This window comes from Vidua macroura, chromosome 6, assembly GCF_024509145.1.
Source record: "Vidua macroura isolate BioBank_ID:100142 chromosome 6, ASM2450914v1, whole genome shotgun sequence".
NCBI classification, from domain to species: Eukaryota; Metazoa; Chordata; class Aves; order Passeriformes; family Viduidae; genus Vidua; species Vidua macroura.
The window spans coordinates 23,697,812-23,712,414 of NC_071576.1; the positions used below are offsets into that span (position 1 = coordinate 23,697,812).

At 38.9% G+C, this 14,603-nt stretch overlaps 1 protein-coding gene across 1 annotated transcript; it reads right to left on the bottom strand.

Moving 5' to 3' along the window:
* Positions 1-4,109: 4,109 nt before the first annotated feature.
* Positions 4,110-14,213, bottom strand: PNN (pinin, desmosome associated protein). The gene is made up of 9 exons (XM_053979552.1): positions 13,978-14,213; positions 13,611-13,682; positions 12,871-12,939; positions 11,692-11,764; positions 11,514-11,608; positions 9,509-9,590; positions 7,740-7,895; positions 7,519-7,657; positions 4,110-6,496 (listed from the first exon to the last, which is right to left on the bottom strand). Exons 1-9 carry the CDS (start codon positions 14,088-14,090, stop codon positions 5,211-5,213), a joined length of 2,085 nt encoding a protein of 694 aa, XP_053835527.1. The 5' UTR covers positions 14,091-14,213; the 3' UTR covers positions 4,110-5,210.
* Positions 14,214-14,603: the final 390 nt, after the last annotated feature.

Here is a 14,603-nt window from a genome sequence, read left to right on the forward strand (position 1 = left end):
TTTTTCATTCCCAAATCTCTACAAAACAGATTGGTGAGAAAGAATATACAAGTAATTTATATTGGAAGGACTTTCTACATACTTAGTGTTGTACAAATTTAAAAAAAGAAGAAAAAAAGGACATTTTTATCAAACTAGTCAGAAGTCTTTCACAGAGTTGCACACCAACATAGGACAAAACCCAACAATGGGCCTAGAAAGGTTAGGAGTCCCTTTTTGAGCCTGGCAACATGGAGCCCATTCACCTAAAAATGGAAAAGTAAGGTATTCTGACATCTAAATTTACATTCTTAAGTAGGTTTGTGGGGGAGAACAATCAGACCCACACCTTGAGGTCTGTCCAGTATTACTGTATTTATGAAAATACCTCTGAAAATGGCACTGACTTCAGTTTCATATAGATACCAAACTTAGTCCAAGTGTTTGCATGGAGGTAAAAATCTCAGCTACTCCATTAAAACCACATTTGAAATTTTCAAGTTATTCTGGGCACTGCTCATTGTGTTGCTTAGTCTCTACAAGCATCCTTCAAGGCTTAAGTGCTGACAAACACTGCTCTGATCTCTGTTCTGTTCTTTGTTCCCCTAGTAACTTCACTAGTAAATCATATTCATACCAAATATTCTTGTCCTTTGGGTGCATATTCTATACATAGCATAGGCTATCAAGAATGACTTTTAATCACCTTTGAACTGAAGTCAAAGATTCATGGAGTTTATTATAGCTAGATTCCAAAGGACAAAGTTGAAAGCTTTATATCAGATCGGGTGAGACTTCAGTTAATTTCTGTTCTGGAGAACTGAAGCAATGAATATGAGTACTATTGCACATGCAAAGACAAATAACAACAATGAAAAATATCTATTTCCAATAACTTTAATTATAATGGAACTATTTTTATTTGCAATGACACCTTAGGAACTACTGAACTGTAACTACTGAAGTAGAAAGGCAGACATCTCTTAAAGTGTACTAGAATTCAAAGAAGGATCAGCATTAATGGAGTAATTGAATTAATCTGAGTATTATGGCACACTGGATGGCTCTTTTAAGACATGGCTTTGTAGAAATGAAGATGTTACATTTCCTAGAATATTCAGTATCTGCATTGATAATAAAGATCAAAGCATATCAGAAGTTGGCAGAAGTTATCCTAATATCTATTTCATATTAAGAAAAGAATATACAGCTTTGGCTATACTGTTTTGGTAGCACCAAAGGGCTCCACAGAGAATGCAGAGTTTCACAGTGTAAAATATTGCACAATATGTGGAAGATTATAGTCCATGGGTAAAGCACTTTTAACAATATAGTTCTCTTGACTTTAGATGTTTGGATGAAAATACAAATTGACTTTTACATTTAATAAAATGGCATGCCAGCAAAATTTTGTTTCTTTAAACAAGTATTTTTAAAGAAATAATTAAGAGGAAGTAACACTAATTCACTCTTCCAGTTAGACAAATCTAAGCAGGTAACAGTCACTCATTACCCAGACCTAAACCAACTTTTTCAACCAGAATAATAAGTAGCAAGAAAAAAGCCACTGTTGCTTCTCTATTACAAAGATTGTTACAAACATGACAACTGGCAGTGCATTTCAAAAAAATCATGGAAGTTGTGACTTTTATTACTTTGAATCTTGAGAACACATTTCCAAGCTTTAAACACCTCACATTTTGCCATATAATAGAATACTGTCACATAATAAAAACTACCTGAACCAGGAGGAAAAAACCCCAAGATTGAACATCGTCCATAACACAGATCTCTGTATGTTACTAATGCACCACTGCTGCAGCATTTGATCCCATCATAAATACATGTACTCTCAGAGAAATTCTTCTTTGACCAGGCAAACTAATTTTGAAGATCTTTGACATACATTAAATGAGTATGTTTACCCTGTTGTACCACAGTAATTTCTATAAAATCAGTGGCTGAACCTAAATCTTATATCTGGAGCCTAATCACAAGACCATTACTTTCCCGAAAAATCAAAGATGTTCTGGAAATCTATTTGTAAATTTACTGGTTTTGAAATTAATTTTGTTGGAGAGGGGTTGTTCAGTTTTCTAATATCTACTGTCTGCAGAAAAATTATGTTCAGGTTTCCTTTGAATAAAATATAAAGAAGCTGTTCCATGCACAAAGACATCACCCTAAAGAACAAGAATTTGAAGAACTACGCCTTTTATCCAAAGTCATGTTTCAGCTTATATTCAATGAACAATCTGTGTAACATCTACTCTGATAAGAACTCAAAGTGGAGCGTTGTAGAAAAACACATTCTTGGAGAATTCCAGCTTATCTGTGCATCAGGACTGAAGAAAAAACCAGCAAGTAATGGTGTAGAGTCAGTGCATAGTATAGGTTCTAAAACAACCAAACCACCAACTGCCTTCTTAAACTATACTGAAAGCTAGAAGGGACCACATGATGGAAACACTTCAAAAGACAGGCATAGAGCATACATGGTATATTCCCTGCTCCCATAAAGCATCTCTGCTTCATTCTTAGAAAAGGGGAAAAACTATTGTTCCTTTGTCCACTTCACTTGACTGAAAAGCCAACAAAGCATTTTTCCTTTTATCTCCACTCACCATTGTGGGGAAGGGATAAGAAAATGTTTCTATCGTTTCCTACTTCTATGCTATCTGCACTAAATACGTAGAAAATACAAGCTGTTCCATCAAATTTAGTCTTGAAGTTGTCAGCTATTTTCATGGTCTCATTCCTATCCACAGCTCTGATATTGTTTCAGGATAAGAGATGGGGACCTTGAAGGAAAATGTAACAATTACTAGAAACACTACTGCTTTATGGTACTAATAGTACGTTACCATCTTACACTATTCCTGTAGTGAAATATGTATTGGAATATTTAGCTTTTAGAAAACTTCAGTTATCACACACTGACATTCATGTTACACTGAGCTGCTTAGATCTAGGAATGCTAACAATTAATGGCACTGCTTAACAATGCTAGCAAGTTTCTTCTAACAAACATTAAATTATCAATTACATCACCAGCTTTGTATGGAGCAACAAAGCTTCTGTATTTTCACAGTCAAAAATACATTACAGCTGGGAAATCCAGTCCTTAGTTCAGTGACTGGACCCACCATCCTATTGTTTTCATAAACCCTGTTAACATGTTGCTCTGAAACAGTGGTCAGAAGATTTCCACAACTGACTCCAGTACCAGCCATTTAAACCTGTGCAGTAAATGCTCTACAGCAGTGAATCACACAAGCTCAAAAGAAGAAATGTTAAAATTATTCAACATTACAAAAAAAAAAAAAAGTAATCAATTGAAAAAACTAAAATGGCTTCCAAAGGCAATTTGAAACCTGAAACTAGTCAAAACACATAGACCAGAAACATTTACTCAGTTATTCAGTATTAAGGTTTTTTTTGGTAGAACATTTTGGTTTAACATCTTCAATAAGGCATTTGAACTTTTTTTTGTCCTTCAAAAAAGACACATTAAACCACAAGATTCCCTGAAGGGAAGGAAACATTGTTGGAAAATACTGACAAGAATAAAAATTACTCTGTTGTAGAGAGAGAGAGGCAGATAGGACATTGAAGTAGCAAACGGACTGAAGAGTCTGAACTCCTTGAGAAAGGGGAAGCCTGTGTTTTCCCACTGTCTATTTGTGCTGCACTCCATCCCTTACTAGACACATTTCTTGAAGTCATGACATTGAGCATTTCAGAACACGTGAATCTGTCACTACTGTTGAGTTCAGATAAAAACTGACACACTCCAAGCTAGAACCTGGCAACCACCTTCTAGAAGAATGGGGTGTATATTGCATTTTGTATACTAAACCATGCTTATGTGTTCTTCCATACTGAAATCTTTCTAGGATTTCCTGGTCTGTGATTTGGCATATCAGATAACACAATTCTCTTCCTGTCAAAAAAGCATAGATTATAGCACTACAGTTTCATAGTCAGTTAATAGACAATTAAAAGCCTTAAGATTAATTTTGGGTACAGAGCTTGTAAGGTACAGCCATCTGCAATTCATACTTTAAATGTAGAAAGACTAAGGTAATACACCCGTTAATAGAAAAGATCATAGGCAATGAGAGAGTAAGTAATCTACAAAGCCACATTTATTTGCACATGTACAGAACAAAGCAACAGATGTTATTATTTTCCATACAAAATTATATAAAAACAGTATTCACCTTCATAGATAACACTATACCACCTTAGGTTTATTAAATACATTCAGAAAGCATTCTTGCACGCACACAACATTAGTATTAGGTAGTCCCAGGTAACTCCAACACTGCAATGTAATTATTCCTAGTGGTATGAAGGGATCAAAGATTAGTCTGCAACTAAAACAAAAAGAATCCTGGTTGAGAAGCAAGCTGAAGTCTTTCTTCCACTGGCCACCAAAACAAGGATCATCACTGAAGAGATTATCTATATCTGGAACATAGATGCAAATACTACCAAAGCCCCTGCAGAAAGCAGGTAAGACTTGTTTTCCAGACTGACTTCAGCTACCTTGGCCAGTGTTAACATTGCCATTTAATTACTGTTTGCCTATGGATAGGAAATTTTTATAAAACTGGAGGATAGGCAGAATTGACTAAGAGCTTGCAGTTACAGAAGAAAACAAGAAGTATAGATTCAAATCAATTACTTTGCCTTCCTACCCAGCACTGGAGAGATTATTTGCTTTACTAGGTCTTAAAATTCTCTTTCTTGCAAGGAATAAAGGGGAAAGGCAAAATTTTATATTTCCTGCAATGCCTTCCTATAATCTAAAAAGGGGAATTTAATTGTCAACAGGACATCTCAAACAATTTATTTAAAATGCACATTTATTTCTACAAAAAAAAGTGTATGATACAGAAGAAATGATCACATCTACTTTAAAGGTTTACCTATTAAAATATACAGAGGATCTTAATGAGTACAGGATATTTAAAAAAAAAGATGCAAAGGAGTGTTAATCTTTTTATTTTTACATTTTCAGGAACTTCACATAATTTTGGTAAGTAACCTTTTACAAAATTATGTAAAAAGTACAAGAATGCCTGGTAAACAGTCTGCATTTTTCCAAAAGATTTTTTACAGCATGCAATTCTTAAGGCAGCCTTCTCTTCCTCCTTACAAGGAATCCTTTCACTCAAATAATCTTCTGCTGCAAAGATTAGACTAAGGAAGCTTGGTCTCTTCTGTTAACGCCTTTTGTCTTTCCTGTCTGATTTACGGTCTCTTTCACTCCGTGAAGTTCTCTTGCCTGACCGACTACTTTCTGATATAGATCTCTTTCTGTCAGACCTTGAACTTTTATCCTTTGAGCTTTTAGTATCTCTACTACCACCTTTTGAGGACTTGTGACTTCTATCTACTCCCGAAGCATCCCTTCGCTTCCTGTCTGTGCTCCTTCTGCGTTTTCTATCTCTGTTATGCCCTCTGCCTCGGCTTCGACTTCTACTCTCACTACTGCTAGAGCTACTGCTGCTACTGTCCCTGCTCGTACTCCCACTTGTAGTGCTGCTGCTGGTGGAACTGCTCCGACTGGAACTGCTGCCAGTACTGGAACTACTTGCACTGGTAGTACTGCTTGAAGTGCTACTGCTACTACTGCTGCTGCTACGGGTATGACCAGTTTTGTTTCCTGCCCTACCCCTGCTTCTACTCCTAGTCTTACTCTTACTTTCTGCACTTGGTGTCTGATTCTGCTCTGCCTGGGCTTCAACCACCTTTACAGACACCACAGCATTTTCATCCTTGTCTGTCTGGGGCTCTGTATCCTGAGTGGACTGAGACAACTGAGGTGATTGTGCTAATGGCACAGACTGTGGCTGAGATAGAGCCTCAGCCACAGATTCTGTTTGAGCTTCAGGTGTCTTCTCCTGTGTTTCTTCAAGTTCAGCATTATTTTCTGTTTTGATACCTTTCTCCTTCTTGGGAGAAGGAACATTACACACTTTTTCTGGCTGAGCATCACATTCTGTTTCTGGTTCTATTTCTTTGCCATTTTCATTTTCTACAGGTTCTACACTATCTGCCTCATTCATTTCAGCCACATCCTGCTCATTATCCACAGGCTGAATGTTTTCACTTTCCTCTTTTACAACTGTGATCTCCTCATGCTGACCATCCTGTTGCTTGTCATTCTCCCTCACCTCAGTAGGCTCTTCTACTTTCATCTCCATGTCATGTTTCTGCTCATCCTCTTCCTGTTCTTTTTCTGCATCACTATGCCCTGAACCTGAACCTATTTTTCCCTTTTCCTCCCCTACCTCCTCCATTTCTACATCATTGTGCTGATTACCTGTCTCCATCTCTTCCACCTGCTGAGCCACCTTACCCTCTTCCTGCTCCTTGTTCTGTTCTTCCTTCTTTTCTTCATTCTGCACCTCCTGATGTTCTTTTTCCTTCACAGATTGTCTTCTGGGTCTGGCCTCCATTTTGTTAATCTGCTCTGCAAATTCATTTCTCCTGCTTTCAAAGAGCGCTAGGGAATAAATGCATAAATAATTGTTAAAATAATCTACAGACACTGAAGTCTACCTACCCTTTAACTGTGAGCTAGTAAATGATCAAATTGTTCAACTTATAAATACGGCAAACTTGTTCTTTCTGAAGTAGCAAGCCATTCATGCATAATGAAAAAGACTGCTAGTTACCTTAAGAAAACAAAGGGGAGAGTAAGCTCAGCTGAATAAATCTAATAAATATGTAAATCTAAGCTGTATATCTAAGCTAACACAAACTTTTTCACTTCATTAAAATCAAACCAACCAACAGAGTATCAAAATAACACCTTAATTTCCTGGTATTTACCTATTAAGGTTATACTTCCTAAGGCAAACAAAAGACAGGAAAAATAAGCAAAAACCTAGCTTGGTATTAAGAAAGCTTAATTACTGTAGGCTATCCAGACAGGTGAACTATCTTCTCTTACCCCCCAGCCCCACAAAATGAAGAAAAGAGCCTAAGAAAAAAACCAATACATTCTTAGTTTAATAAAAAAAGAACAGTAAGACTACCATCAATCGGAGCATTTTAAATTGTTCTCCAAAAGAAAAATAATCATCCTGTGAAACAGAAATGAACACACATTGAGGAAAAAAAAAATCATCGAAAAGTTCTAATGCTATGCTTAAGAAAATACTTCTCAAATGTTTTGTAAACACCTGCAGTTCCTTGCATCTTCACAGAATCTGTCTTTTCAAAAATGACGTTGCTGCACTTGGATACATCTGGGTACTAAAGTTAATATAAAGGACTGTTTTAAACACATACCTCTGAAATTATGCATACGGATCTTTTGACTTCTTGTAAGAGAATCAAATCCCATTCAATATAAAAATAAGTCACTGAAAGAGTAATTTCCACTTATGATGAACACTCGTGTAAGAATATAGTTTGTCCTAAGCAGGAAATTCATGTATTTAAACAGAGACTTAAAATAAATTTGTATGGCAAACAAAGGGAGGCAAGAACAAGGACCTTTGTATCACAAAGACCACTTACCGTTCATCTTTTTCTGTGACTCGTCCATCAGCTTCTGCGTAGCAGGACACATTCTGCCAGGTATGTAGAATAAATGAGGTTTTGTCTTTGTTCTTATGTATTTAATTATTTTAGCATTATGTTCATTCCATTCTTCTTGCTGAGAAATGAAAGAAAATAACCCTGAGATACACAAGAATAGTTTAAACAAGAGAAAGATCAAAAACAAAAGAAAAACTCACCAACTGAGCAAGCTCAACCTTTTGCTCCAATAACCGCAGCTCTGTCTGTTTAGCACGTCTTTCTTCAAACAGTTCTCGCCTCTCATTTTCAACTTGCTTTCTCTCTTCTTCTGCCTGCACTTCAAGTTTCTGTTCAATTTCTTGTCGTCTCTTTTGCTAAAATAAATTAAATACAATCTTAATTTTTTTTCTACATCATGAGAAAGTATTCTAGTTTGATTCACTTAATAATTTTTGATTATTTACACCTTTAAAGGTATTCCTAAAAACACATTAGGAAATACCTCCTAAACTACAGCTAATGGAAGAAAAGAGTGTCACTGCTTGCTAGCACCTGATTTTTTGTTAATTTAACTATATAGTTATGGGGCCCTGTGAACTCCTGTGTGCTTTACTGTCTTTCAGTCTGGACTTAAATTTTCAATATAAGCTTCAACAAGTTGGGTTTTTTTCCCCCAATGGCAGAAAAATAAAAGGAATGTATTTGAGGTATCAGGAAAATCAGGTAAATTTCCCACTTGGGAGAGAAAGAAATAAACTCCTCCAGAACCAAATGAGGGACTGCAGACTGGTGTTTGTGACCAACAAAAATTTGATTGTGGACACTTCCAGTATATTAATTGCTAATTATATATATTACTTCTATCCAGGAATGCCATTTTTATGCCCTAGACTGCCATGTGCTCAGATTGTACAATAATTGTCAATAAAAAAAACAGAATTTACTGCCTGGACAACAAAATAGCTGTGTTGTAAAACTCCTCAGGCCTTGACTTTGATTTATAGCAAGTGTACATGCATGAACAAAAAAAGATCTCCATATGGATTCTCAGAAAAATTTTGCAAGGAGCGGTAACTCCTCAAAGTCTCTTTGTGCAAACACATACTGCTATAAATTAGACAGGGGCTCCATGTTTCTAGACCATCCTGATAAACAGCGTTTTGTTTGAATGCAAGCAGGCAAAAGTGAACTTTGGTCTTATGTGCCACATGACAAGTTAGGTAAACCACCCAAATACTGCATCTGAAAGTAATCAATACCAGCACTGTGAGTCAGCTCTGCAGACACTATACAGAAAATGTTTTAAGTTTAAATCTATCTGCTTCAACTGGACTGCTGAAATTTGAACTTTAAAACAGTTTTTAATCTAAAGGTTATTAGAGTTAACTGAATAACCCATTTAGTACAACAGTAAACAAATACCATAGCCTTCACAAATTAAAAGAGAATAAAGTTACCACCATCCCATATACAAGTTTTTTGAAGTACTCACTAAGCTATGCAAAGCCTTTGCTTCAGGATAATCACACATTTATTTATTAAAATCAGAAATTCTGGTTATCTGTACTGGAACAGAAAATGCATTTTTAGACAGATAGCCTAACCAAGCATAGATTTCTGTATACTTGGTTATAATTTAAACATCTGGAACACACCAGGGTAAGCACTGCTTCATCAATACCGCATCACTATTATTTCCAGAAATAGCCTTTGACCTCTTAAATAGTAACCCGATTAAATTCCATTTAACATTGCCTCTTTGTTTCCACAAATGTCAAAAACAGGGTTACAAAGTCATAGTAAGAACAACTTTTCTGCCTCCTACCCTCATTCCCCTGAACTGAGACAAACACAAACCTACAAGCACTCTCACCACTTTGCTGCACCTGCAACCTACACCATAGGGAACTTTCATTCTTACTTGAAATAACTTAACCAAACAATTTTGCTTTATTATCTACAATCTGATAGAATTTAAAATAATTACCCTCTCAGTAGCAATAGCAACTGTGGACTCCTGTTTAAATTTTTGAAGAGTGCCCATCAACAGGCCAAATATACGTCGATTCCTGAAAAAAAAAAAACAAACCCACAACAAAAAAAAATTTGAGATTCAGTTCAAGTACTAAGATTTTTATTTATATAAATAATCAGAGAAACTTTCCACCTCAAGGACACTTATTTTTAAAGGCCCAGTAGTACCCAAGGCCATTAGCAATAGAAGACATACTGACTGCGCCAGCAGTCCAGGATATAATTTACAGTGACGTATCATTTTGCTTACAAGTAAGACACAACTCTTATGTGTAACACAGAACAGCTAGCACTGGCAAAACTGGAAGCCTGCACATTTTTCATCTGGAAATAATAACACTAAGGAAATATTTTTAAAAATCTTGAAGCAGAGAGTATTGAAGAAAAAAGTCAAGTAAATACAGTGTGAGCTGTCAATAAGGGAGCAAACTGGGTTTTCTAAAAAGCATACACTCCCCTCTCCACAATCTGCTTGGACTATGAAAGGAGAAATGGAGCCACAGGGGAGTGAAAGCTTATCTATCAGAATTGCCCAACAATGAGAAACTGCACTGTGGGATGAAAACAGAACTGCTCTCATCCAATTAGGTGTTGTTTTGAGAAAAATAAGTAAAATACTTCAACAAATTCCTTTCTTCTGAGAAAGAACTAGTTTCTTGACTTTCACCTTCAATTTATTTTAATTCAATCCCAAATTAAGTCTTTACAATGTGATGCAGACTTTTTTAGTTGCCTTGAACCTGATAAAGGGAGAAAGGAAATGCTACTGTCTTCCCTAAGTACCACTCTATTACAGTGGCACAAACCTCCCCATGGAAAGGTAGAAGTATATTAAATAATAGAAACAGCAACAGATAAAAATTGAAAGCCAGAGATCACTAAAAGTGCATTTGTATATCAATGGTATCCCAGAAGACTGAGCAAAATCAGGAGTTCAGAGGATGTTGTCCTCTTAAAGAACCTCCCTCCACCACAATTCATAGACTAACACTGCTTTTCTCATCTCCCTAGAGACAACTGAACTGAAAGGCAGTAGAACTACAATTCTGAGGGAACAAGCTTTTAGTGCCTGAAGCTCTAGGAAGTTCAGGAAGAATTTTGGAAGTCTCCCTGTGAGGGAAGTAATTAGAACCTAGTAATGGAAGACTCTAAGTGGGGTTATAACTAAAAGAAGCAAGCCAAGTGCCAGTTTTCTGTGCCAGTTGACCTGTGGGGACTTAGAAGATTTCTATAGTTCCTTATTCCAGTTATAATTCTTCTGTTTATTTGGGGTATAATTATTACTACACCAGGTGACTTGCAGTCTGAAGTAGACAGGGTCCAAGAGGTTGAACACAGCTGCAAATTTGATTTTCCAATACCTCTTACCAATAGAGCTGCATTTCAATTAGAATTTCAATAGCCCTAAGAAAAATAAAATATACAGAAAAGGAGATATACATCGGAAAAATCTAAAAAGCACTAGGCAAAATGAAGGCAAGGCTGTACACACAACAAGAAGTCAAAGTAGTACGAGAAAAGAAACATGTTTCATTTCAAAAAAGAGGCAGAGGGAGCAAGGAACCATACTCAAAACCCTACTTCAACCAACAAAATAAATGATGAGCCAAGACAGCTGTAATAATCCAAGACATTAAGCAACTAATAAAGCTACTGTCTTACTCAAACGATATTTCTGTCTTACTCAAACGATGTTAAAACACTAGCACTAGCAAAACTGCTCCTGTAGGTGGCCTGAAAAGTAGAATCCATGTCAGTTATGTGAATAATGCACATGCTGCTGCTTGTGAAGTATCTTCAGAGAATACTTTTAAAATTAAATTTTATACCATAATAGTAACTCTCCAACATGATCTTTGATCCACAACAGCTTGTGTGCACTATCTTTTAAATCAAAAGCTACTTTCTATGGTAGAACCCAAAAGTATCACATTAGTGTAAAAGAGACTTCTGCATACCTTTGTTTTCCTTTTTCATCCATATTTTGATCTTGTATAAGGTCTCGACGTGTTCGCTCTTTGGAGGTAGCAACAACAGAAGATGGCAACGCTGGCTACAAGAAAGAAAAACAAACTACTTTGTTCATCATGTTGCAGGTAGGTTTCTTCTTGCACAGCTCCATTTACTATATATTACCTTTTTAATATCATCATCTTCTGCGTCGCTTTCTTGGCGTGATTCTCTTCTTGTCCGACGTTCTCCACCCAGCCTGAGGAAGAAAGCCAGTGGAGAACATGTATTTAGGAGAGAATCTATTCCAGCATGAGAAAAATATAAGCATGTCTAGTCAGAAGAACCAACACTTTGGTGAAAATCTCCCCACTGTTCCAACAACCAGTAAGTAACATTGTACAGACAGAATCTATTGTTGGTGAAAATCAATGACACAGAACAGTTTAAACTGTAATACAAATTGTAGAGTAATAAAACCAGAAGAATCCGCAAATACCATGTTTGACTTTTAAAAATACATTTGGAATTTATTATTTTAAATGTTTGTGCTTTTCCAGAAACCTCTAAAATGGCTACTGGTATAAAGGGATCACTAGACAGATTTAAATGCATTGACATGGAAAGGTTGATATAATTTCTTAAACAGGAAATACTGTTCAAGTTACCTACCAAATACCTATTGGAGAGAGGCAGAGGGCTTACCACTTGAGACATGGATGAACTAAGGCTTTAACAAAGAACAACTTAAAATAAATAATTTAAATAAAATAAATCCTAAAATAAATAACTAGAGTTGAAGTTGTTTTCAGCTTTGTAGCACAGCACTGTCCTGTTTCCCAGCTTCATTTTCTGCTAACTCAAAAATTCCAAAGTAAGCTCTACTTTGGTCAAGAACTACCACTGCACATCAAGTGCCCACAGCACTTAAGTTCACTATTATCAGTCACATGTGATGGATTTGCAACCAGATGTGAAAGCTCAAAACCCAAGTCCTTTGTCACATTGCCTGTATTCAATTTATTGAACAGGTCTCAGTCATAATTCAATTTTTGTTCACTGTAAACAAATGTCACAATTAAGAAGAATGCAATATAGCAGACTGTATGCCAAATAAAACAAAAAAATTACAAATATCTTTGTATTGCTATATCTTTATATTATTGCTACTATCTTTATGCTGCTCTAAGGTATGAAAAAGATTTCAGTGAGTGATTTGCTATCACCCAAGTTATTCCCAAAAAGTCTTTAGTAAGTAATCTCCAAAGAAGACAGTGAAAGTCCCCAGTTATTACAAGTTTTTGGTTTACTGCTACAAATTCTCATTCAGAAAAGCAAGTTGGCTGCATTAGTTTTTGCACTCACCTACTGGATGCACCTTCAAGATCCCTCTGTTTGGCTGGGGGTCCTCCTCCACTATCCGAGAATCCACGCCTAAAAAGAAAACACTTGTGGTCTTAGAACAAGTTAGGTTAATCGCTGGAGCACTTCAAGTGTGCACAATTTAGCTATAATTTTGCTTTATGGTCCTGATTAAACATAAATTTTACTCACCTCTATCACCATTTACTGTTAGCACTGCAGTGAAATGTTCTAACACACTGCTTGTGAACCATCTAATTTAACCTTGAATTTCTACACTCGTTTAACTGAGTAGCTACACTGTAACAAGCATCCTATCGTGTTCAAATAATCTTACCTGCAGTAATTTTCAGGATCTGGTTTTATCCGCATGTGTTTTAAAATCCTTCCTAGAGCACCTATCAGTTTTTTAATCAGCAAGTGACTGATTTTGAACGATTTCGAAGACAAGATCCCAGCCACAATGGTCCCACACAATACCTCCCTTCATTTTGACGTTTCCCCTTATTTTTCAGCCTAACGGCCGAGAAGGTCGGGAAAAAACACCCATTTAGACTTGTAGCAACTCAAAATGAAAAGGCACGTTAAACTTAACCCCCAAAGCCCTGCAGGGCAGCTCTGGCGCTCATTCAAACAGCACCGCAGCGATGAGCGGAGGCAAACGAGGGACACGCGACACTCAGCGCAACGGCACGAAGCACTGCCGGGGAAAGGATGGGTGAAACTCCACCGTCCGCTCTTACCTTAGCAATAAGCTCCCACGCCCTCTACCTCCACCAGGGCCTGCGAGGGCTAACAGCCTGTTTTGAGGGGGCCTGAAAGAGACGGTAAGCGCTGTTAGCGGTGCCTGCCCGGCCCCCGGGGCGCCGCTGTCTGCCCGGCCCAATGGGCCTGCGGCCGTTCCGCCCTGTGCTCCGCGGCCGTGCCCCACCCCCACGGGGCAGAGCTCCCCGATCGCCGCCGCAGCGGCGGAGCGGGCACGGCCCGCAAGGGACGCGGGGATCCGCGGCCGGCTCCGCGCCGCCCGCCCTGCAGGCCCGACGCGCGCCCCCCCCGCCGCCCGGCCCTTCCTTCGCGGTACAGCGGCGCGCCTGGCGCTCCCCGCCTCACCTCACATCATTGGGGTCCCGGCCCGTGAGCTTGCGGATATTCTCGTCCACGTGCTTGAGGCTTTCCTTGGCTTTCTCCAGCTGCTCCTGCAGCGCGCGCACCGCCACCGCCATCCCGCCCGCCGCGCGGCCTGGCCGGGCCCCGCGCAAGGCAGCGCTGGGAAACAGGGGGAGCAGGCCCCGCCCACCCCGGTGGCCGCGGGCCCGGACGGCGCAGCCAATCGCACCCCGGCGGCCCCCTCTGACCGCCAATCACCGGGCGCGAGAGGAAGGGACACGCCCCCCAGGGCGGCTCGCCAGAAGCGGTCACCAATCACAGAGCCCAGGGGCAGACTGGCATCCCGGCCGCCCAACAGAGCGCAAGGCTCTGCTCGACGAATAATGAAGGGACCGCCGGAGTGACATGACACAGAGCTAATAAGAACTCAAATGTCATTTCCTTGTAGCCCAATCAGAAAACCACTTCGGGGCCGCTTGTTCCCACCCACCCGGGACACATCCTGCTTTCCCGCTCTCGATGAGGCCGAGAAGTCGGCACGCTCGGGACTCAGGCGAGGGCCAATCACCGCTGCGCTACCAGAGGCGCCTGTGCCCGGCGAGCCAATAGACGGGGGCGTTACTTGACGC